The 22,563-nt window shown below is 39.1% G+C and overlaps 1 protein-coding gene and 2 long non-coding RNA genes across 3 annotated transcripts; 1 reads left to right on the top strand and 2 right to left on the bottom strand.

The window, feature by feature from the left end:
* Positions 1 to 3,475: 3,475 nt before the first annotated feature.
* Positions 3,476 to 6,095, bottom strand: LOC124376822 (little elongation complex subunit 1-like). The gene is made up of 6 exons (XM_046836108.1): positions 6,050 to 6,095; positions 5,360 to 5,520; positions 4,921 to 5,111; positions 4,110 to 4,210; positions 3,917 to 4,015; positions 3,476 to 3,805 (listed from the first exon to the last, which is right to left on the bottom strand). Exons 2-6 carry the CDS (start codon positions 5,492 to 5,494, stop codon positions 3,615 to 3,617), a joined length of 717 nt encoding a protein of 238 aa, XP_046692064.1. The 5' UTR covers positions 5,495 to 5,520; positions 6,050 to 6,095; the 3' UTR covers positions 3,476 to 3,614.
* Positions 6,096 to 6,475: 380 nt separating this feature from the next.
* LOC124376851 lies at positions 6,476 to 7,826 on the bottom strand. Its single transcript, XR_006923901.1, has 4 exons — positions 7,802 to 7,826; positions 7,667 to 7,703; positions 7,533 to 7,583; positions 6,476 to 6,677 (listed from the first exon to the last, which is right to left on the bottom strand). It is a non-coding gene; the product is annotated as an uncharacterized LOC124376851 (long non-coding RNA).
* A 13,345-nt stretch (positions 7,827 to 21,171) lies between these two features.
* LOC124376914 lies at positions 21,172 to 21,845 on the top strand. Its single transcript, XR_006923998.1, has 3 exons — positions 21,172 to 21,207; positions 21,304 to 21,392; positions 21,765 to 21,845. It is a non-coding gene; the product is annotated as an uncharacterized LOC124376914 (long non-coding RNA).
* The last annotated feature ends 718 nt before the right edge of the window (positions 21,846 to 22,563 follow it).

Raw genomic sequence — 22,563 nt, 5'->3', positions numbered from 1 at the left:
TGAAATTACACAAGGCAGAACTTTCTCCAGATGGCAGGAGTTTTGGCTAAGATTTTTTGTATCCTGGTCCAGGTGATTTACCAGATGGCAGACTTGCTAAGGCTATTTCTGTCTCAGATATAAACTCATCCAATTGTAATGCTGTCTTCTTCTTCTTCTTCTTTCGGCTGCTCCCATTAGGGGTCGCCACAGCGGATCATCCGTCTCCATACCACCCTGTCCTCTACATCTGCCTCTTTCACACAGTCAGTTTGTTAAAGAAACACCGTCCGGAAAAGCTCCTGCGCAACACACAACATCAGCACAACTGTATTTTAAAATAATATCTGCATCCAACAGACCGATTTATTGCACAGACAGCGAGTGTGAAATGAAGATCTTTCTGCAACGACAGTGTGCAACTGCAGAGTCATGTGTTAACCTCAGTTTTCTGGGTTTCGGGGTCCTCTGTGGAATTCCTTCTTTTCATGGAAGGCTTCCAGGCATCCTCAGCCTTCTTCAACTCTACCTCTTCATTCAGTGTGCGAGTCAGAAGAAGTAGTTCTCACTGTGCATGGTGTTGTTGTTGGGCTCTTCGACAGGTGAAAGGACCCCATCGTTGCTTTCATCCTCAGAGCTGGGCTCGGGTTCGTTCTTCAGCGGCTCGGCTTCCTGCGCTTCGATCTCACCTGCTGGTGTTTCTGCTGAAGCCAGATGCTCCACAAACACAGGAGACACACTGGAATTCTCGACTGTGGTTGAGACTGGCTCAAGGTCAAAGTCAGACTGCTGGAAAGTGAGCTCTGGCTTATCCTAACACACAAACACACCCAATTAATAATAAAACACCAGGATTACTGTGAATTTGTAGTGTAATGGTGTGACGGCTTGTGCAGGACCGGGCTCACATGAGTAAAAAATAGTGGAAAAGGGAAATGGTAATACAGGTAAATATAAGGAGGAAGACTGGTGAGCTATTAGCCAGAAAAATCTGCTTCCTCTATGAATGTGTGTGACTGTTACCTGCAGAGGCATAGGGACAGAAAAGACATTTCCCACTGGCAGAGTGGGCTTCCGACTCCTGCCAGCTTCTGATATGATCTCCTAGGTGATGTCCTTGTTGTCCTGGTTAGGATCTCGGACAACGATCTTAATGGGAAACAAATAGCACATGATCAGAGATAAATTGGTTCATTACTCAGTAAATGTACCAGTACAGAAACAAAGAGTAAGCACACGCACCGTTTTCCTCTTCCTCTTGGTAGGTGGATGTTGCTGCAGTGGAGGGACCATTGGGAATGGAGTCTGGTTGTACACGGCCTGATCGTTATAGTAGAACATCCCTGCAGCCGACATTAATAAGAACAGTATCAGTTTCAATTAAAGACCAACATGTAAGCTGTGAGGATCATAACATCCTACAAGAAAACCAGCCTTTTTGTAAGGATGACTGGAAAGGCATGATGAACTTTTTTTCAACCATTTGTTGGGGTAGTAGGTCCAGGGAGTACAGTGTAGCATGTATTGAATCCTGTGGGAGGGACTGAGTACTGCTGAGGAGGCACCACATGTACTGGAGCACTGTAATAATAAGTCCACCGCCAAATCTTTCAATCAGACTGATTTTAATCGGAATTACAGGATCGCGGGTTCCTGCGCAGCAACATCGAGAACACGAGCCCAGGAAAACAGCGAGTGTGCACCTTACCTTTGGCTCCGGTAGCGTGGACATGCCGGACGATGGAATCTCCAAGAATCACGGTATGGTGTTCCGTCTCGCGGAGAGGGGGCGAAGCGGTTCTCGGTCGAGATCTTAAAGGTCAGTGATGGTGGCACCAGTGCTGGAGTGAACGATACCTGGGCGGGCCGCGTTGTAGGTGCGCTGGACCTGGGCAGAGAAACACTGCTGTGGACTTTAATTGAAGTTAATTCTTCAAGAAAAAAGCTTGTTCACGTGAAAGAAAAGTGTCAATGATTTTCTTTGGTTTTAAAGTAGAAAAAGTTTAGCAAAAACCTACCGTAATTTCCGGACTCTTAAGTGCACCCAAATATATATATATATATATATATATATATATATATATATATATATATATATATATATATATATATATATAAATAATAAATAATAAGCCGCACCCACTAAATTTGACAAAGATGTTTATTTTGAACATAAATAAGCCGCACCTGTCTATAAGCCATAAATGAACTTTACACAGGCTTTAATGAAAGACAGTGTCTGTTACACGGCTTGTATCTAAACAGTAGCCTTATTTTAAATTGTTTCCAGTGAAAGTATAAAATATAGGTGCTGTCTGGGTCACATTATAAATGAAACACAAACAGTAAGAATAATTACATCTGGTCTTCCTGCACATAAATGTCTTTATTTAAACACTTCTTTATCATACAGTACTGTTTAATCTTCCACTTCATTTTAAAAAGTGTTCGATGTCCAGTAGATGGCAGTAATGTTCTACTAAACTTTAGCTCCCTCTAGCGGTATCACGATGAATTACACTGTACTACACTTTTAAAGGGAATTTAAATCAAATGTTGATTTTTTAAATAAACCAAGTTATAAACAAACATTACCAAATTTCGAATTACAAATAACACAAATCCCCAAATTATACACAACTATATAGTCAAATATTGTTAAAACGTATCATGTGACTCAAAAAATGAGATGTTACAAAATCTCGGATCTCTGGAAACACAGACATTATTACACTATTTAAAACTTTTACAATAGACTTTAAATCAGAATATTAAAGAATAAAAGAATATTTTCCTCATCTGTGCTTCATGCAATCTTAAATAAAACAATTTTTTTACTGTCCACTTTTTCTTTTCTTTTTTATTTCTTGTAAACAAAGCTCAGTTAGCACGAGCTGTAAAGAGCTGCATTCCACTTCCTGCCAGGTGCGTCACAGTGCACGTCACGTCATGAGGTTGTTTACCATTCATGGCGAGATGTTCAGCTCTGCATAGATCACTTTCTAAATGTGTGAGAGATCAGTGGAAAGATTTTGGGCCCTGGATAAAAGAATGTAAGGAAACAACACGCTGGGAACCGAACCTCAGACCCCACTGTAATGTAGAACACAGACACACTGTATGACATTAAATCAGTTCACATTTATTAACAACATCCCGACTTCCCAAGCCATGGCATAATGACACCAGACTCTTTCTCCAAATAATTATAGAGGATCCTCACATACACAAAGCTTCTGTGTCTAAACTGCAATTTGTACAACAGGTAAACTTCTTGGGGCATCTGATATCAGAACAATGTAAAACTTTGAAGAAGAAAAAAAAAGAGGCAGGCGGTGATTGAGAGGCAGTGATTGAATGCTCTCTGTGATGAAGAGACATTAGACGTGATTGAAATTCAAAATCTTTATTTCTTGAAATAAAACTTTAAATTAGAATTTATTATAAATTTAAGATGGTGAAACAACATGCACACTAAAGTACATCTTCCTCTATTCCTGAATCATTTTCCATCTCTTCAAGTTGCTTAAACAGATCCTCGAAGCTGTCGATGTCAAAGACTGGTACAGAATCCAGGAGCTCTGTGCTGTTGTGGGGGTCTTCAGAATGTACAAAGTTTTAGAGATAAATCACGATTATGATATTTCTGACTCGGTCTGACGACAAAGGAAGCTGATTTGCGTAATGCATTTGATGACGGCTGGGGGAACGCGCTGTGTGCTGTTTTTCCTCCATGATTCCAAAGACTTCAGAGCTGCTTCAGGGTTGCTGGGTGCCAGATCATGAATGGCATAGATGACTGAGAGCTGCACTTCCCATGGCATACCTGCACACAACATCCAATACAAAATTAGGACTTGCTGAAGCACAAAACTAAAAATCAGAGAATAAAGATAAAGGTCGATAAAAACATCTTTAATTAATGCTTTAGAAATACCTTTTGAGAGTTGTTGTGTTACAAACTGATTAATGCTTTTTGCCAGAACTTGAAATGACATTGGCAGGTTCTCCTTAAGTCCTAGTTGACCAAGTCGCCCTGTTTGAGAAGGACAAAGACCACAAGTGAAAAGCTGAAGAATCCAGAAATAATGTGAGATGTTGCTCTGAAACAGGATTTACAGTAAACTTACCAAGTAGCCTGAAAACTGCTGCTACACAGACGTCTCGGAACGGTGTTTGCTCTGTTCTTGCTTGCCTCAGCCAAGTGTTCAGGATCAGCCAAAGATCCTTCCTAGTAAATAAAAAAGAGGAGAAATGGATATGTTGAGGGTCTTTGTGGTGGTTATGGATCAGCCATTGTGGGTATACGATTAATTATGAGTTTATACAAGAATGGGAACTTGCAATGTTTCAAACAACCACTAGAACTTTGACCCTTAATGGAAAAAGTCAGGAATAAGAACTAGGTCCTAATGGTAATGATGCTTTATGTACTTTACACCACTGAGAAAGCCGGGGGCAGAGCACTGGGTCAGCCATGACTACAGCACCCCTGGAGCACAGAGAGTTAAGGGTCTTGCTCAAGGGCCTAAAAGTGGAACTTGGTGATCCTGGGGCTTGAACCCCGACCTTCCGATCAGTAATCCAGAGCTTCACCACTGAGCTACCACTTCCTAAAAAGACCCTCTCATGGTGAAATACTTACAGCTAAAGTTACAGAATTCTCTGAGTGTCTGAGCACTGATCCTGGAAACTTCATTTATAAATGCAAAATAGAAATTTCCTCACAGAAACATCACTATATCAACAATTACCCAGTTTTTCCCTCTGAGATCTTATTGTGTTAAAGATAAGATATAAAAATGGCACCTAAATATCAACTTTATGACCGAAATCCTCTCAGCGCTGATGTTATAGAGAAAAAATCGGTAATTTCTGATCATTTGGATTCAAGTATTTAAACGCTGAGAATGAAATATGTTGATGTTTTGCATTCAGTACCGGATAATATTGGTAATGGTCCAAGTCCAGCCCAGTTGTGCACACAGAAGATCCAGGCTGAAGATGTAGTTCCAGGTAGCAGGGCAGAGATCATAACCATACCAGCTGTTCTCCAGGAACCTCAGACTGCTGTCTTCCAGAAAAGACTTTAGGGTGCTGGTGATCATATTGTAGATGTTTCCTGGAGGCTCCTGGCAAAAAATACATCATTATTTAATACCCAGTGCAATAAAACACTGTTTAACTGACAGCATAGTTCAACATAAATGTACAAAGAATTTGTCCCACTAGAGTACACTGATACTTGGAAATCAAAAGTAGATTAAGAAGGCAGTAAAATACATGAAAAGTCCAGTTGAAAAAAGATGCTTGATGACAGTTCTGGCCTGCCAGTAATAAACATTGACACTGAGAGGAACACTAAAGATCAACAACTTACCTCATCCCAGTGCAGATAGTTGCTGAGCAAGTAAAATATCTTTCCCTTTGCTTTCCGGTTGCTCACTACGTGAATCGATCGGCATAAAGAACTTTCATGGGACAAAATACTCGGCCATGCTGTGATCATGACCATAATCACTTTGGGGGCTTCAAGAAAGTCTGCAAAGCAACAAAACAACAGGATGTAAATACACTGTATAAAAAGAAATACATTGGATAGATAAAGTCAACACACTTGTATGAAATTGCAGGTTTGTTAAATATAAGATGGAAATAACAACATAAATAATATAAATATGCAAGCCAGTGATTCAGTCAGTAACCAAAGCCATGTGGGAAAACACCATACTGACAGTGAAGCATAGTGGGTTTAACATAATGCTTTGGGGCTGCTGGTCAAAACGCTGAAAGAAAGCTGAGGAATTTCAATTTCAACATGACAATGACCCAAAGCACACATCAAATTAAACAAAGACGTGGCTTCAGGAAAGGAGAATCAAAGTTCTGGAATGTTCCAGCCAGGAAATTTTTTGCAAAGAAGTGTGGGATAAAATTCCCAATTGTAGATTTGTTTTTTGTTTATTGTTAGATCACATTAAAGATTTATTAGATCACACAATTGACTTCTCTGTATAAGTGACTAGATCATTTTTAGTAGATAAGTAATGATATATATGTATAATCTCACCTTCTTTAAGGAGTCTGTAGGCGAGACCATGTGCTTTGTGAGAGTCTCCTCTGTTGACACACGCCTACATAAACCCTACAGAGAGACTGCAGGAGATCATGTCCCATAAACCCTCTCTCCACCTTGATCTTCTCCAAAATCTCAGACAGAAACGTCTCTGCTAAGGACTAAATAAGACGGAAGAAAATTATTATTTGATATATACAACTAGACCAGGTTTAGGAAAACCTAGAGTCAGAATTTGCCAGGACCAGTGAATTATGGATCGACTTTAAAACATTTTAAACTCAAATCCACAGCTAAAGAATAAAGTGTTTAAATCACATGCACACTAAATAAAACAGAAGATAAGAACTGACCTCGTTTACACAAAACTCAGAAATGACGTGTTTCTCTTCATCTCTCAGAACAGGAAGTTCACTTGTTCCTGTGAGAAGTGCATGAATCCTGTCTGTAGGTAAAACATCAGAACAGGACTTTTGTAGTGTTTCTAATGCACTGGAGATGAGAGATTGTGTTGTGTGTGTTGTGTTTGTAGGATCAGGTGAAGCAGCATCAAGTCGAGGCTTTTGAGCTTTCCTGGGTGGTGACATGTCTGATCCAGTTCTCTTTGCTGTGGGCTTTGGGTCTGTATGAATATAAAATAAAACATGTACAATAAAATAAACAATAAAACAAAGCTGCGTGTTTGATTTCTGCCTAATGAATATAACTTTCAATCTGATCATCTGATCATTTGAGGAAATGTACAAATAGGTTTAGCACAAGTGTACAGTGGAACCCACTTATCTCGACCTCGTGAACTCGCCAACCCTATTAGGTCAATGTTTTTGAAGTGGAACCGCCAAATTCTCGCTTTTTCTTAGCATTTTTTAATTGGTTAAGTCGATTCTTTTTATGTCGCTGAACCCTAATATCTCGAGCACAAGGGGGAAAAAATTTGCCACTGAACGTCGGTTATCTCGATCAGCACTGTGCAGCCGCAGAAGAACAACGACCGCTGTGATCCAACATATACCAACAATAACGGATGGTGAGAGTGTGAAAGTGAGGGGTTCAAATAGGAGCTGGTGATGATGCTAAACGAGTCCCAGGTGTGCGTGATTGAAGCCGGGAGCTTCAGAGAAAGCGGAGGTTTGACAGCCGCCAAAGGGGGCGTGGCAGGTGGTTTCCTGACAGTTAACAAACATGTATGTACATTTTTATAGCATGCCTTCATCAAACAAATCGCGCAACGCTGTTGTGTAAAAAAAACTCCAAAAACACGTGCATGCACATTCTCATTTATTAACGCACATCATGCACATAAAGACATTTCAAGCATGTTAATATACTACCGCCATATTGTTTTTCGTTTATCTCCATCATCGGTTATCTCGACCTTTTTTGGCGTCCCCTAGGCCCTCGACATAACCGGGTTCCACTGTAGTATAAATCTGTATCTCCTCTAGAAAATAGTTTATAACATGTCACATCTAAATACCTTTGTCAGCTTCCTGCTCGTTCTCAGTCTGCGTGGAGGAGCACTTTTTCTCTGTAATGACAAACAATTTATTACAGTCAAAGCAAATACCTTCTACATCAACATCTACAGAAACTCAGAGATTTCAGTGTTACCTTTGTTCAACTCATTTCCCTGTTTGAAGAGTTTTTCCTGTTGAGGATCAAAAACAAAAATAACATTTAGTTTTATTTAGTCACAATTCTCACTTCAGTTCAATGACGTCTGCGTCTGTAATCAAAAGAAAGTACCTCGATTAAGCAGATGCTTTTCTCAAGCTACTGATTGTGTACTTCAGGACTCGGATTTCCAGATTTTGTCTGGTGTTCACTTCTGTAAAATAATTTACAAAATGAAATGAAAAGGTGCTCAGATCACATTATCACATTATATGCTCATTAAATAGAACTGAATCATGCAGTAATAATGAACTTGTACTTTCTTACACAATGAAGGCAGAAATATCAAAACTTTACACACCTTGAAGTGCCAGAAGCTGTTTTTCAACACTGACATTTCTGTGGAAAATAAACATTCAGATAAAACATTATATATTATATGATTATATGACATGTTACATATTAAATGCGGGCTCTTGATGGCAGCTTAGTGGAGATGAGATTTAAACTCATGAACTTTTGATCATAATTCCAACATCTTAACCACTGTGCTACTTCTTCCATCATGCAGGTCTCTGTGTACATGTTTCGAGACAATCAGAATAGAGATTTGAAGTAAGCTTTGGGGTCAAATTTAAACAACAAAAAAAAAGTACTTGTGAGTTTTGGTATTCTGCATCTTCAGAGTCTTCGTGGCCTGAAGCTTCGACTGGCTTATGCTCACGTTCTCCATTTCTGTAGGTCTTTTCTAGTCTTTACTTCTCGAGAGTTTGCTGAATCTGGAGAAATAGAAAACAGCTTTAATTACAAATCCTTCAATAAAGTATTTTCATTTTCTCATAACAATATCTGAACAATCAGTGTTTCTACAGCGTATTTTCTCCTTTTTTTTTTGCAGATTATACAAAAGGTAACTGTATCAGAAAAATAAAGACGGTTTGTGTACACATTTTCGAGGTGTTATGGAGGGGGCGTGGTTTGGGGTGAGGTGTTATGGAGGGGGCGTGGTTTGGGGCAAGGTGTTATGGATGGGGCGTGGTTTGGGGACGCAGCTCAGCTCCTGAGCGATGTTGGGTTTTTGCCGGGTTGGTCTTTATGAATGCTGATGGGACGCGTTTACTCACTGGAGGATCCTTCTGCTTCTAGATCCTTCTATGCTAGCTAGAGCGTGCTTCCTGGAAGTTCTGTGTGAACACGTGACTAGCGATGAACTCGCGATTATTAATGAAAGGAGTGAAACTAAAGATCAGGTTCGTGAACATGAACTTGTAGAGTAACTTACACTTGTAGAGTAACACTAGTGTGTTTCTTCTGAAATGGATCGCGGTTGGTTGCGTAATAGAGAAATGTACTGCTCTATAGGTTGTGTTTATTCTGCAGGCTGCTGCTGGGTGTTCCGGCTTTTAAGCACACAGAGCGGCGCACTGTGACGTCACAAGGACGTCAACACTTGTTATTACATCACGTGCTCATTGCATAGTATACAGTGATGAGGGAACACGGTTGTGTGCAGTATTTAATTAGAGTAGGAAGGATAAAAGGAAGGTCCAGATGTGCTCCACCATTCACAGAGGCACTGAAGGAAGCATTGTGTAGAGGAAGGTGAAAGGTTAAAATGGACAGTGGAGAAACTTGGATGTACCTGTTCCAGACTGTGTTCTAGACTACAACAGGGTTATACAAATGATTCAGTCATGTAAATTCAGCTTGATTATATTTCATATATAATGAAACTCAAATATATTTCTGCCTTTTATATTCTAAAATCTAATCACTTTGATTTCCTGTCAGGTGCATGACTGGAGTAGATATCAGACAGCTATTATATAGTCTCACACAAGACAAGAAAGTGGTACCAGAGCTTCTCACACCATCGTAAACACCTTCATCCTACATCGGGAAATTGCCTGTGCAAAAAATCAGACGCAAAGGACACAGAAGCAGTTCAGAGAAAAACTCAGTGAGGAACTTACTGTTTTAGTGCTTCCTGAATTTCCTCCATCCCCTCCTGAGGACACTCACCACTTACCAGGGTACCTGCTTCAGACAGGAGACAATGCAGGGTTTGTGGACAGAAACACTTGTATATTGCATGACTTGTTTAGTGGCGTTGTGATTTCAGTCAATGTATAACTGCTTCTCTGTTTGGCATCAGCAGCACTGACCACTACTTTAATTTTCATTACTTTCTTCTTCTACTGTTTTTCTAATGTTTAAATACCAGTCTTATGCTTATTGTGTTATTAATTATTCCACTCAATTATTATTCTTTTGGTATTTTTAGTGCTCAAATAAATCACTTGTATGATGTCTAAGATTCTTTTTATTATTTGATAATTAATAAGCAATGAAGTGGTTTTTATAATGATGACAATAGTTTGTAAAACCCTTTGGTACATTTGTTTATCAGGCTGCTTTTCCTCAAACAGACAGAGGGAGAAAAGGACTACACACAGTCTCAGAATAATGTTTATAGGAATCTCCTTTTTAACATTTTCTTCAAAGTTGAAATATAAACTCATTACACATGTGACTTTTAACCTGTCACTATTCTGGATTGCTTCAGGACCAAATTCATGTATTTATATATTAAAAAAATTAAATGTTTTATGGCTTCTGAGCAAAAGCAGCAGGAACAGGATATAACTGAGAGGAGCCAGAGCTGGGCAATAGAACAAAAGAAAGTGGAGGAACATGTTGCTCAGGTGAGTTTATTTTGGATCAGACCACCATGGAGCTCCAGTCTTCCCTGAAAATTCATGAGGAACTGGAGCAGACTGTAGAATGTGAGAGAGAGAGCTGAGCGAGAGAACAAAAACAACTGGAGGAACATGTTGCTCAGCTTGAGGTCACATTGGAACAGACCACCAAGAAGCTCCAGTCTTCCCTGAAAATCCATGAGGAACTGGAAAAAACTGTAGAAAGTGAGAGAGAGAGCTGGATGAGAGAGCAAAAGAAAGTGGAGGAACATGTTGATCAGCTTGAGGTCACTTTGAAACAGACCACCATGGAGCTCCAGGATACTCAGAATCACTGTGAGAAAGTAAAAAATAGTGCAGAGCAGGAGAGAGATCATTTGATCAGAGAGAAAGAGCGACTGGAGGAATGTGTTGCTCAGTTTGAGCCCACGTTGGATTTTAAAGTAAAACAGTAATTTTGCTGAAATGTTAAACAGGTTAAGGCAAAGAAGCAAAACAACTGCACTAAACAAAGATGATTTAATCATATCAAGTTGTGACAAGGTTGAGGAAGATAATATATCTTTGCACATTTATGCTATAAATTATCACGTTCATATGCACAACTTGAAGCAGGTGATAAAAATGTGGGCGGAAATTGAAACGATAGAGGCAGAGGATTATGCACCGAGTAAAAAAACAGGCAAAATAGAATTAATAGCTGGTCATCATGTAAAGGTTCATAACACATGTTTGGCAGAAAAGTTACTTTTAGGCATAGATGCATGTGTTATGTTAATTATAAACATAGATGTTGATGATGGATTAGTTAATGGTGTTTGTGGTGTAGTAACTCATATCGTACATTCATCTAAAGAGAAGTTACCTGAAACTGTATACGTTCAGTTTGATGATAGTCATGTGGGATTAAAAAGACAAAAACAAAGTTGATTTGAGGCAGCAAAATTGCTCCATTCTACACCTGTATATGTAGAAGAGGAAAACGTTTGTACGAAAGCTGGTTTTCAGCGTCAGTTTCCTTTAAAACTAGCATGGGCATGCACAGTACATAAAGTTCAGGGTTTAACTGTTGAGACTGCTGTCGTTAGTGTAAAGTGTTTGCACCTGGTCAGGTTTATGTAGCTTTGAGCGGGTAAGGAGTTTGTCAGGGTTAACAATTAAAGACTTTAGTGAAAAGGCCATTTTCTGTAATGATCAGATTTGTGAAGCTCTTCAAGAAATGCCATCTTTTATGGCACATGATGAATCATTGGTGACAGTACAAGAGAGTTCCTTTTCTGTGTTTATACTGAATGTACTGAGTTTGTGTTGCCATAAAGAGGATTTAAATGTGTTTATTCAACATTTACAACCAACATGTATTGCTGTAACTGAAACATGGCTCCTGAAAATGATATTTTGCTTGGTGTTATTTATAGACCACAAACATACCCTTTGTGTAGTTGTAAAGAAAATCTGGGCAGGTTAATTGATCAGCTGCCTTCAATTTCAAATAACATTGTGCTTGTGGGAGACTTTAATAATGATGCATTAAAGTCTAATTCTGTGTGCTCTTTTATGGCAGATAGGGGTTTTATTCAACATGTTAAGGAACCTACAAGAGAAAAAGGAACATTAAATTAATTCAATTCATTTTTATTTGTATAGCGCTTTTAACAATTAACATTGTCTCAAAGCAGCTTTACACAGATAATGTGATGATTAAAAGTAATTATGTTCTTTGTAAGTAAGTTTGTCCCTGATGAGCAACTGTGGCAAGGAAAAACTCCCCGAGATGGCATAAGGAAGAAACCTTGAGAGGAACCAGACTCAAGAGGGAACCCTCCTCATCTGGGTTGCACCAAATGTCCATTTGAAGCAGATATACAATGCTGCGGGGTACAGTGAAGAAGCAAACTGCACTCCCGAGTCAGTGCAGCAGACCGCCGGCACAAACTACGGAATTACATGGAACCACCCAAGGTGTTGATAAGAGACCGTCCCAAGCTGCACAGAAGTGTGAAGATCCACGGAGGGGAGAGGGGCAGGAACAGTGGTCACTGGAACCTCAGGAGCATGTTTAACGAGAGAGAGAGAGAGAGAGAGAGAGAGAGAGAGAGAGAGAGTGACGGGAAGAGAAGGATATGGATTATTAAGTGTATTTATTGGTGTATGAAAGTTAATATCACTGTGCAGTTTGGACTCCAGCAAGACTCACTATGGCAGCATAACTAAAAGGGAGAACCAGAAGGAAACACAGACATGAGGGATCTCTGGGATTTTCTATTTGAATAAACTGAGACAGGTCATGTATCTAATGAGAAGAACTGAGTGGGTGAGGATTCTTCCAATTTAGTAATATAAGTCTCTTTGCCACTATTAAACAAAAGGTGAGCATGTTTGATTGTAAGGATGACAAGGAGGGATTTGTGGGGTTGAGTACAAATAATGTTATTAGGGGACACGGTTTAATATTTAAAATAAAGTATTCAGAGATTGATTTAAAATTTGATGTCCAGAAAGAGGTCAAGGCTGGGCAAAGCCAAAAAGTATGATAAAGAGTAGCCCGAGCCGCCGACAACGATCACAAGTTGGATCCAAACCAGGGTTAATTTTAGATTTTAAAATTTAGTTTTTTGTCCAATACACTTTATGCAACAATTTAAACTGGATTAACGAATGACGGGCGCATATAGAGGAGGAATGTACACGACCAAGGGCCTTGGACCATTCCTCATCCGTGAAATTATAATTAAGGTCCGATTCCCAGTTACCCTTTATTTTAGAAAGCGATGAGGAGCCTGACTGGACAATAAATGAACAAATAGTTTTATAAATATTAGAGACAGTACCCTTACAAAGTTTTGTCTAAAACTCAAATCAATCTCTTGTTTAGGAGGTGGGTGCAGGAAATGAGAGGATGTCTTCCTTACAAAATCACAAATTCGAGATATCGGAAAAAATTTTAGGGAGGTTGAATTAGGGCTGTTAAAGAAACGATTTTTGGATCCTTATTGGGCCTCCGTTCCAGATATAATTAGATACTGCTTAATCTAAGGTCTCAAAAAATGTTTTTGGTAGAAAAATTGGAATACTTTGAAACAGGAAAAGAAATTTGGTAAGAATATTCATCTTTATGCCATTGATTCTACCTGCCAGAGAGTGGAAGGGTTGTCCATTTGGAAAGATCTTGCTTGGTTTTCTCTAACAATGCAATAAAACTATGGGTAAATAAGTCACCAAACATCTGTTATTGTTACTCCCAAGTAACTGAAGTTATCCGAGTCTAATTTAAATGGTGTTAGCCGGCTAGTTAGCCTAGCTCATGGATCTCAAAGTGTAAGACTCGGTGTAGCAAAGAGAATAAAACCCTTAAAGACTAGAAAGTCACCGTTACAGGGGTCTTACAGTCGCTCCATACTGGCAGAGGGTCTTCATCCTCCACCTGGAACACGGAGTTTCTTCCGGCGCTCATTACTGATGATTCAGAGTAGTGATGAGTCAGTTATACGAGTCTTTAATGTGACTCAGAAGAACGATTCGTCTCTAAGAGTGATTCTTTATTCTTGTGGATCATTTTTCAAATACGGTGGAACCTGGTTATCTCGCCCTCGGTTAACTTGACAACCCTATTAAGTCGAAGTTTTTGAAGTGGAACCGCCAATTCTTCTAAGCATTTTTTATTGGTTATGTCGACGGAACCATAATATCTCGAGCATAGAAAGACGGCTCTCTCGGTAAGGAGTTAAAGCCGGGAGCTTCAGAGAAAGCGGCCGAGAAAGCACCTGCCACGCCCCCATCGGCGGTTCACGTTTGAGACTTTTCTGTCCCTCGTTTTTAGTTTCGGGTTCGGTTTTGGATCTTCCGGGTTGCGCCGTGCCGCCGGTCGCGGTATTTTTTTGTATTATTTTTGAATTTCCCTATTTTTTCCATTCACAAACTCACTCACTCTCTCTCTCTCTCTCTCTCTCTCTCTCTCTCTCTCGGCTTATTTCCCCCTCGGCATCGCGGACGTAAGTTTTTTCGGACACTTTGCTTTGTGTGTTTGTGCAGATTACTTTAGCCTGATGGTCATAAGTTTTCAGAAACTTAGTTACTGTTTATTTTTCTTTTTTTTTCACATGTGGACTAAATGTGAGACGGCACTGTGCAGCCGCTGTGTTTTTGTTTTTTGAGTGATCTGTGTGTTTATAATGTTGGAGAATATAATAAAGGTTTGGATGGAGAATGGACGGTGGTTTGTATTGTATACTGGTGAATCTCTGCTGTTAGTAGGTGCACTTATGCCTTTTGTTGTTAACAAACGTATGCACATTTTATAGCACGCCTTCATCAAACAAATCGCGGCAACGCTGTTGTGTAAAAACCCTCCAAAAACACGTGCATGCACATTCTCATTTATTAACGCACATCATGTACATAAAGAAATTTCAAGCACGTTAATATATTGCCGCCATTTTGATTTTTGTTTATCTCGATCATCGGTTACCTCGATGCTTTTTGGCGACCCCCTACGACATCGACATAACCGGGTTCCACTGTAATTAATAAAAACACACTTTATACACAAAAAAGCAACTAAGTATTTATTACTGTTTCTACTTTATTTATGCTGATTATTTCCCTGTAATATAATATTCACAATGTATTATCTATACTGTAGAATTGTCTGTCATGTGATTTGATCACATTTGATCCATGTAAATCTCTTTAAACAAAATCAACAAGTGATAAACTGCACAGGAAAATCTAGTGTTCTATCTAAATCTTTTCTTTTCCACAGAAATGCTTTACATGCTTTATGTATTAAAAACCAGCTTCTGCCTTCAGTGTGTAAGAGAGTAAAAGCACATTATTACTGCATGATACAATTCTGTCAAATCAGTATGATCTCAGCATAAATCACCCATGTAAACATTCTAATGAACCTACATGTGTCAGGTAGGTACATGTGTGATAACAGTCAGGAGTTTGAGTCTGAAAACTGTGTGCTTGTGTGTCAGTTGTCAAATCTCCTCTCCCAGGAAATCAAACCCAGACCATCCTGAGAGCAAAGAGAGCTGCATCAGACATGCCCCCACCCAGTGCTGCTAAAAGCCTCGACTTGATGCTGCAGCTCACAAACACACAAAACAATCCCTCATCACTAGTGCATTAAAAACATTGCAGGATTCCTGTGATAATGTTTTATCTCCAAACTGGATTGATGCACTACTAAATGTGAACTTCCCTTCTGACAGATCAAGAAAAATTTCTCATTTCCAAGTTTAGTGTAAACGAGGTCAGTGATTATCTTCTGTTTTATTTAGTGTGCATTCAATTCAAATGCATGCATTTTATTTAGTGTACATGCAATTCTTTATCTGTGGATTTAAGTTTTCTCTTTTTCAATACACTGTAAAAAGCCAACTTACAGTTATTTGAACGTACTAAATATTTTTCTTTGAAATGCTCAGAAATAATACTTCGTTCATTCAACAAATATGTTGCTTCAATGTTAAAAACTGTACAATACTAAAAATGTTTTGTTAAACTTACATTAAAATGTAAATGTTTTGCGTTAAAGCATGCGTTTCTTGTTGGCGCGTGCGTATATGAACGTGGAGCGCATGGCAATTTAACACTTTTGACTATTGGCAGCATCACGACATATTAATCCACTTGTTTCTGCTGAGTCACAGGTAAGTGTCAATAATTTTCATAATCGAATAACTTATATTTTTTATTTAATATGTGATGTGCTACCAAGCTAACTCCCTAATCTCTTTTACCAGTGTATTGTTGATGTGAAGAAGCGTGCTGGTTCAAAGCAGTCCAGCATTTCTGCCGAATCATACGTAAGTTATGTATTAATCATTTTTTAATTATCAACTAATTTAACGTCATAATTTTTGACGTGTAAGCTTTGATGTGGGTGTCCCAAAATAACGATCTATTAGAATTTAGCTGCTTGTTACTGATTCCGCGTGGTTATGTTAGTTTTGAACATCATTTTGAGTTTTAAATGCTTGGATTTGAAACAAATAGCGAGTCATTTGTTTATTGGAAAAAAAAATCCACAAGTAACGCAATGAGAGTTAAACGTGACATTTGCTAGTCATATGCATTTGCAACACAAGGAATATAACTTTGGATTGTGTCGTTGGCTATCCATACCAACTTAGCTCAAGACAGTTAAATACATTGAAAGTTACATTGAAATTGCTGAAACAAATGTTTTTGCAAATAAGTAGTTCACTAATGAAAGAAAAATATGGACGTAATGCAATGTGCTATTTTTTTTTCTACTGCTCTCCCCATCCCCCTTTTTCTTCAGCACTTTACTGGCTATAGGTGGAGCTACCGGGTAATTGGAATGGAGGCCTGGGGAGAAAAAGGACCAATGATGAGCAAGAGCTGACCAGAGGAGGCGGAGCCCTCTATTTAAAAGGCAGCTCCGGAAGTCCCCTGAGGGGGAGGAAAGAAGGAGAGAGCCTGTTGTTTGCTTGTTGTTTGCTTGTTGTTTGCTTGTTGTTTGCTTGTTGTTTGCTTGTTGTTTGCTTGTTGTTTGCTTGTTGTTTGGGTTATCCTAGCTCACCTGGTTTAGGGACAGGTAAGAATGTGCGCGCACCTACATTCCACCACGTAGGTTTTTCTATTGTTTAGACACCCTAGTTAGAGGGCACCCTGGTTATTGTTCCACACTCCCCTAGGCCTAGCCAAGGTGGGAACGTAACAAATGGGGGCTCATCTGAGATCTGTATGAACAGGGATAGACGAGTTGGTTATTGATTTTATGGTTTATCGTGTGTTCTGGTTGACTGTTCAATAGTCATGGCAACCTTTGATCTCCAGCTGTTTGTTGCTTCTCCGAGTCTGGATATTTTTGAGAAGTGTCGGAAGGATGACCTATTAGAACTCGCTGCTTACTATAGTGTACCAGTTTCTCGGAGTCTGGTGAGGAAAGAGATCAAGAGTAAGGTTCTTGCTAAGCTCTGTGAATTAGGGGTTCTTAATAACCGAATGGTGTCCCTGCCACCCTTCTTTTTTTTTATTATCAATAATAACATGATTCACCCAGATTCTGCATGGACCAGGCTGGAAAGGCTTGATGTCATTGCACCTGCAGTGGTAGAGTCTAAGGCTAGAAATTAACGCTTTACACATTTGCACCCAATCACTTATTATTTATATACTGATTATGACAAAGAAAATCTTCATAACATTATTTAACTTGTCTGTTGTATAGAAACAAAAGAAAACATGCACATGTTTTACAAAAAAGTGTTTCCAAACTTTTGACACTGTCATTTGTTCCTGTCATACTTTAACACACATTTTTGTAGAGCCCTTGCAAAACTGGTTGAGGACAAACCCAATACCTGGGACCAATATTTGGACACAGTCATGGTTGGGCTGCGGACAAAGAAACAGCTCACCAGCCAGTGCTCTCCATTTTACCTTATGTTTGGTAGAGAAGCATGATACCCATCCGAGGTTCCAGAACATTATGTGGTGAAACAAACATTTTTTATGCCTACTATTTCTTGTAAATATTTAGGTGCATTGACCAGGCATACCAATATGACATAACAATCTGAGCAGTGAAGTGAATAACACTGATTATCTCTTCATCATGGCTGATAGACAGGAGGTGGAACTGGAGGTAGCAAAGTAAATGATGTTAAGGTTTTCGTTGGGAGTGACGAGGATGGACAGAATTAGAAACAGGTTTATTAAAGGGACAGCGCATGCAGGATGTTTGGGAGACGAGGTGAGGGAGGTGAGATTGAGAGGAGGTACATGGGGTATATCAGTAGGAGAATGCTGAGGATGGTGCCACGAGGAAGGAGGAAAAGAGGAAGACCAAGGAGGAGGTTCATAGATGTGGTGAGGGAAGACATGCAGGTAGTTGGTTTGAAAGAGGCAGATGTAGAGTACAGGGGGGTATGGAGACAGATGATCCTAATGGGAGAAGCCGAAAGAAGAAGATCTCTTCATCGTAGGACCTGTTAGTGTGTGGGATATTTATAGGCAGCAAGTGAACATTTTGTCCGCAAAGTTGATGTGTTAGAAGCAGGGAAATTCAGCAAGCGTAAGGAATTGAGCGAGTTTGACAACAACCACATTGTGATGGCTAGACAACTGGGTCAGAGCATCTTGAAAACTGCAGCTCTTGTGGGGTGTTCTGCAATGGTCAGTATTATCAAAGGTGGTCCAAGGAAGGAACAGTGGTGAACAAATCAAATCAAATCAAATCAAATTTTATTTGTCACATACACATACATACAGGGTACGACATGCAGTGAAATGCTTTTGACGACGGTCCGGCATGAGGGAATAAAATAGGGTAAAAAAGGAGAATAAAAATATAAATATAATAACAAAATTTAAAGAAAAATATAATAAGAAAAGAAGGCAGATAAATAAGATGTAAAGATATATACATATATATATATATACATACATATACATATATATACATACATATACATATATATACACATACACTGAAAATGTACACAGAAAATGTTTATGGCAGTGTGCAGTTAGCCAGTAAACAACAGTAAACAAGTTAGGCATGGTTTTGATTGTCCATGAGTGTCCGTGTGCAGTAAGGTGTGGTGTAAAGTGTCCTTGTGCGGGATGGTGTGGTATAAAAAAGAGAATATAAAAAAATATGAAATAAATATGAAAAGAAAATATGAAATGAAATGGAATGTAAAGTGCAAAGCTCGTTGATGCACGTGGGGGAGCGAAGGCTGGCCTGTGTGGTCCAATCCAACAGACGAGCTCCTGTAGCTCAAACTGCTGAAGAAGTTCATGCCGTTAATGCTCCACAGGTCAGAACTGTTTGGGCAGAAAAAAAAGGGACTATCACAATATTCAGCAGTATAATGTATTAATCGTACAAAATTATGCCTGGTCAGTGTACATCATTTAAAAATAATATAGAATATTGTATGGAATTTAGATAAACTAGTTATCATTATTAACATGTTTCCATAGGTTGATGGTTCTTTTAATAATGACTGTGAACAGGAAACAGTTGCAATTGACATTGAACGCCATAGCAAAATTATGGACATTGTTGATCTTAATGTTGAAAAATCACACAACAGAAGAAAAAGAAGGCTATCAGATAAAACCCAACAAAGCTTTCAGGTGGGAGAGATGGTGTGGTGACGTAATGTGCGCAGTGAACAGCGCAAAGGAGGAAAGCTCGACCCTGATTATTTTGTCCTATTTATGGTCACCAAAATAGAGGGGAAAAGTGTTGACCTTGTGGATTCAGATAGCCGGTCAACATGCAAGGTCAACATTCACCATCTCAAACACCATCATGAGGAGACTCCACGAATACCTCACAAGTTGAGGAGGCATCAACAATTTGCCCCCTTTCAGCCATCTAATAAAACCTCATCTCCTCATCCACCTGCAGACTCCTCTCCTCGTCCACCTGCAGACTTCTCTTCTCATACTTTTGCAGGCTTCTCTTCTCATACTTTTGCAGGCTTCTCTTCTCCTCCACCTGCAGACTTCTCTTCTCCTCCACCTTCAGACTTCTCTTCTCATACTTTTGCAGGCTTCTCTCCTCCTCCACCTGCATTCTCCTCTCCTCCTCCAGCTGCCGACTCCACTGCTCCTGCAACTGCTGACCCCTCTCCTCCTCCAGCTGCTCACTGCTCACCTCATGCATCTGCTGAATCATATCCTCATGCCGCACAGCAATCATCTTCTGATGTTACCTCTTTTCATGAAAATTGAAAGTATCTTGGATAAACGTAACTCTGCACAACATTTCTGTTCGTTCAGTCTATGTGAAAATTATTCATCTCCTTGTACTTCACATCATTTTTTATATTTCTTTTCACATGGAAACAGATTTGATATGCAGGTTTTATACACTTTATTGCCAAAAGTTTGTAGACACCTGGTCAGACTTCTGTAAAGATTTTGGAATGTGTGTGGAGATTTGTACTCATTCAGACACAAGGGTGTTAGTAAAGTCAGGTACGTAGGTGTGGTGAGGAGGCCTGGGGTACAGTCAGCATTCACATTCATCCCAAAATTGTTCATTAGGTTTGGCTTTTAATCCAATTTATTCTAAGCATATCTTCATGGAGCTGGAATTGTGCACAGAGGAATTGTTGTGCTGGAACAGGTTTGGGTCTACTACTTCCAGTGAAGGAAAAATGTCATGCTACTGCATGCAAAGACATCCTATACAATTGTGTGCCTTCAGCTTTGTGATAGCAGAACGGCTGGGCAAGTCAGGTGTCCCAATACTTTTGTCTATGCAGTGTTTATAAAGAAACAACCCACATTTTGATAAACTACATAAAAGTTATTTACATGTATATGTTTTTGTCACACAAAGGCATACAAGATGCATGGGGAGGCAACAAGTCACGTGTGCTCCTGTCAAAAATAGGGCCATTTAAACTTTTTTATTGGGACATTGCCAGAACTGCTCCCAATCAAGAGCTCGAGAGTGAGGTGAGCTGAGTTGTATATGCAAGTATACAATACAGAATTGTACACTTGTGCTGTATCTAAGTTTTATTTAAGGTTATGCTATCCTTAACTTGTTAACATTTATGTACTCATAATTTTCCTGCCTCAGGTCATCAATGCATACATGGCCCACACTGTAAAAACCCACAATCAGATACAAGAAAAAAAAGCACTTCACATCGATTCATTGGAAATGACATGGGAGGGAAGGGGCTCAAGATTAAGGGCATGGTTATTTCTCTTGTAAAGCTTTTTTAAGTGTATTGTATTAAATTGAATTGTAATTGTATTTTTTTAGTGTGATCCAACAAAATACAATATTATTTCGGAGCTGTCCATGAGCCCGGGCACTGGACATTGGCTGTAAGATGACTGCTCTTTTTTTTGCTAACCTTTGATAAGAATTTAAATATATCCAATAGATGTGAAAGAATATATGAGTAATAACAATTTCTATAGGCAATCTTTCCATCTGAAAGAAGAAGCCTTATATTGGATCCCCTGGGAAATGATTCGAAAAAACTTCAACAGTGTTTGCAGTCCACAAGGTAACCACTGAATTTACACAGACCAGACATAACAATGACATTGTAACATTGTCATCAGTGAATGAACTGCACTGAATAGCTCTTCATCATGGCACTTTTTTGTGGGTGGGATATACTTTACTAGGCAGCAATTGGACATTTTGTCCACAAAGATGTTGTGTTAGAAGGGGCAAATTGTGGTGGTGAACTTGCGTCTCATTGGCTGCTTGATTAAAGACTGGCCTGTGTGGTCCGATCCAACAGACGAGCTACTGTAGCTCAAATTGCTGAAAAAGTTTATGCTGTTTATGACGGTTTACGGCTGTTTTAGCAGCAAAAGGGGGACCAATATGTGTAAACATGTAAATGGAATACTTTTCTTATACCTTTTAGGGCCTTCATCAGAAAACAAGGCTGCCATGTATCCAGGTGGGCATCCAGCACAGATGCACACTGTTGTCAGGAAGATGGCACCTCATGTGGGATATTTGTCCTGAAAGTAAGTTTATGTTTTTGTCATTTCGTTTGTCGTTGCAGTCATTCTATGTTTACTGTATTATAATTTAAACAATGTTTTGATGTCACACATTCTTTGGTTTCTATTGTATTAACAGTTTGGTGGTCTATATTTTAATTATCTTCTAAACACTGATAAATCAGTTATAAATTTGCCATATTATTATGCAGAGGAACTACTGTCAGAGGAGCCTCTGACATTCGCTAACAACACTGCAGCGGTAAATCTGTATCGAAGACAGATTGCAATGACCCTGATCAATGAGACTGGTACTTTTCTTTAATTCTATCGTTTTAACTTATGTAATACATTATTTAAATGAATAACACATGCATGCAATTATTGACAAGTTGTATTGTTTTTAATGGTGACCAGATGACCTAACTGAGCTGTGCCACAACTGTGGGGAGAAGAGCAATGGGAAAAAGAAGACAGTGAGGAAAAAAAAATGAACAACCCCTATCATCTACTTGGGTAAAATGCTGTTAAAATAAGGCAGTTCATGACAGTGTTCTGACCATTTTTAACCCCTTGTACATAGCATCTGTCTTAAAATAGAATATAATGTATGTGGATCTGTTGAGAAATGTAGCTAATTCGGTTTATAATATAATGATTATAAATATAATAATATATAATATAAAATATAAATAACAGCAATAACAGTAGAAATGT

The sequence above is a fragment of the Silurus meridionalis genome, chromosome 23, assembly GCF_014805685.1.
Source record: "Silurus meridionalis isolate SWU-2019-XX chromosome 23, ASM1480568v1, whole genome shotgun sequence".
NCBI lineage: Eukaryota > Metazoa > Chordata > Actinopteri > Siluriformes > Siluridae > Silurus > Silurus meridionalis.
This window is presented reverse-complemented; position numbering and strand designations above follow the sequence as displayed.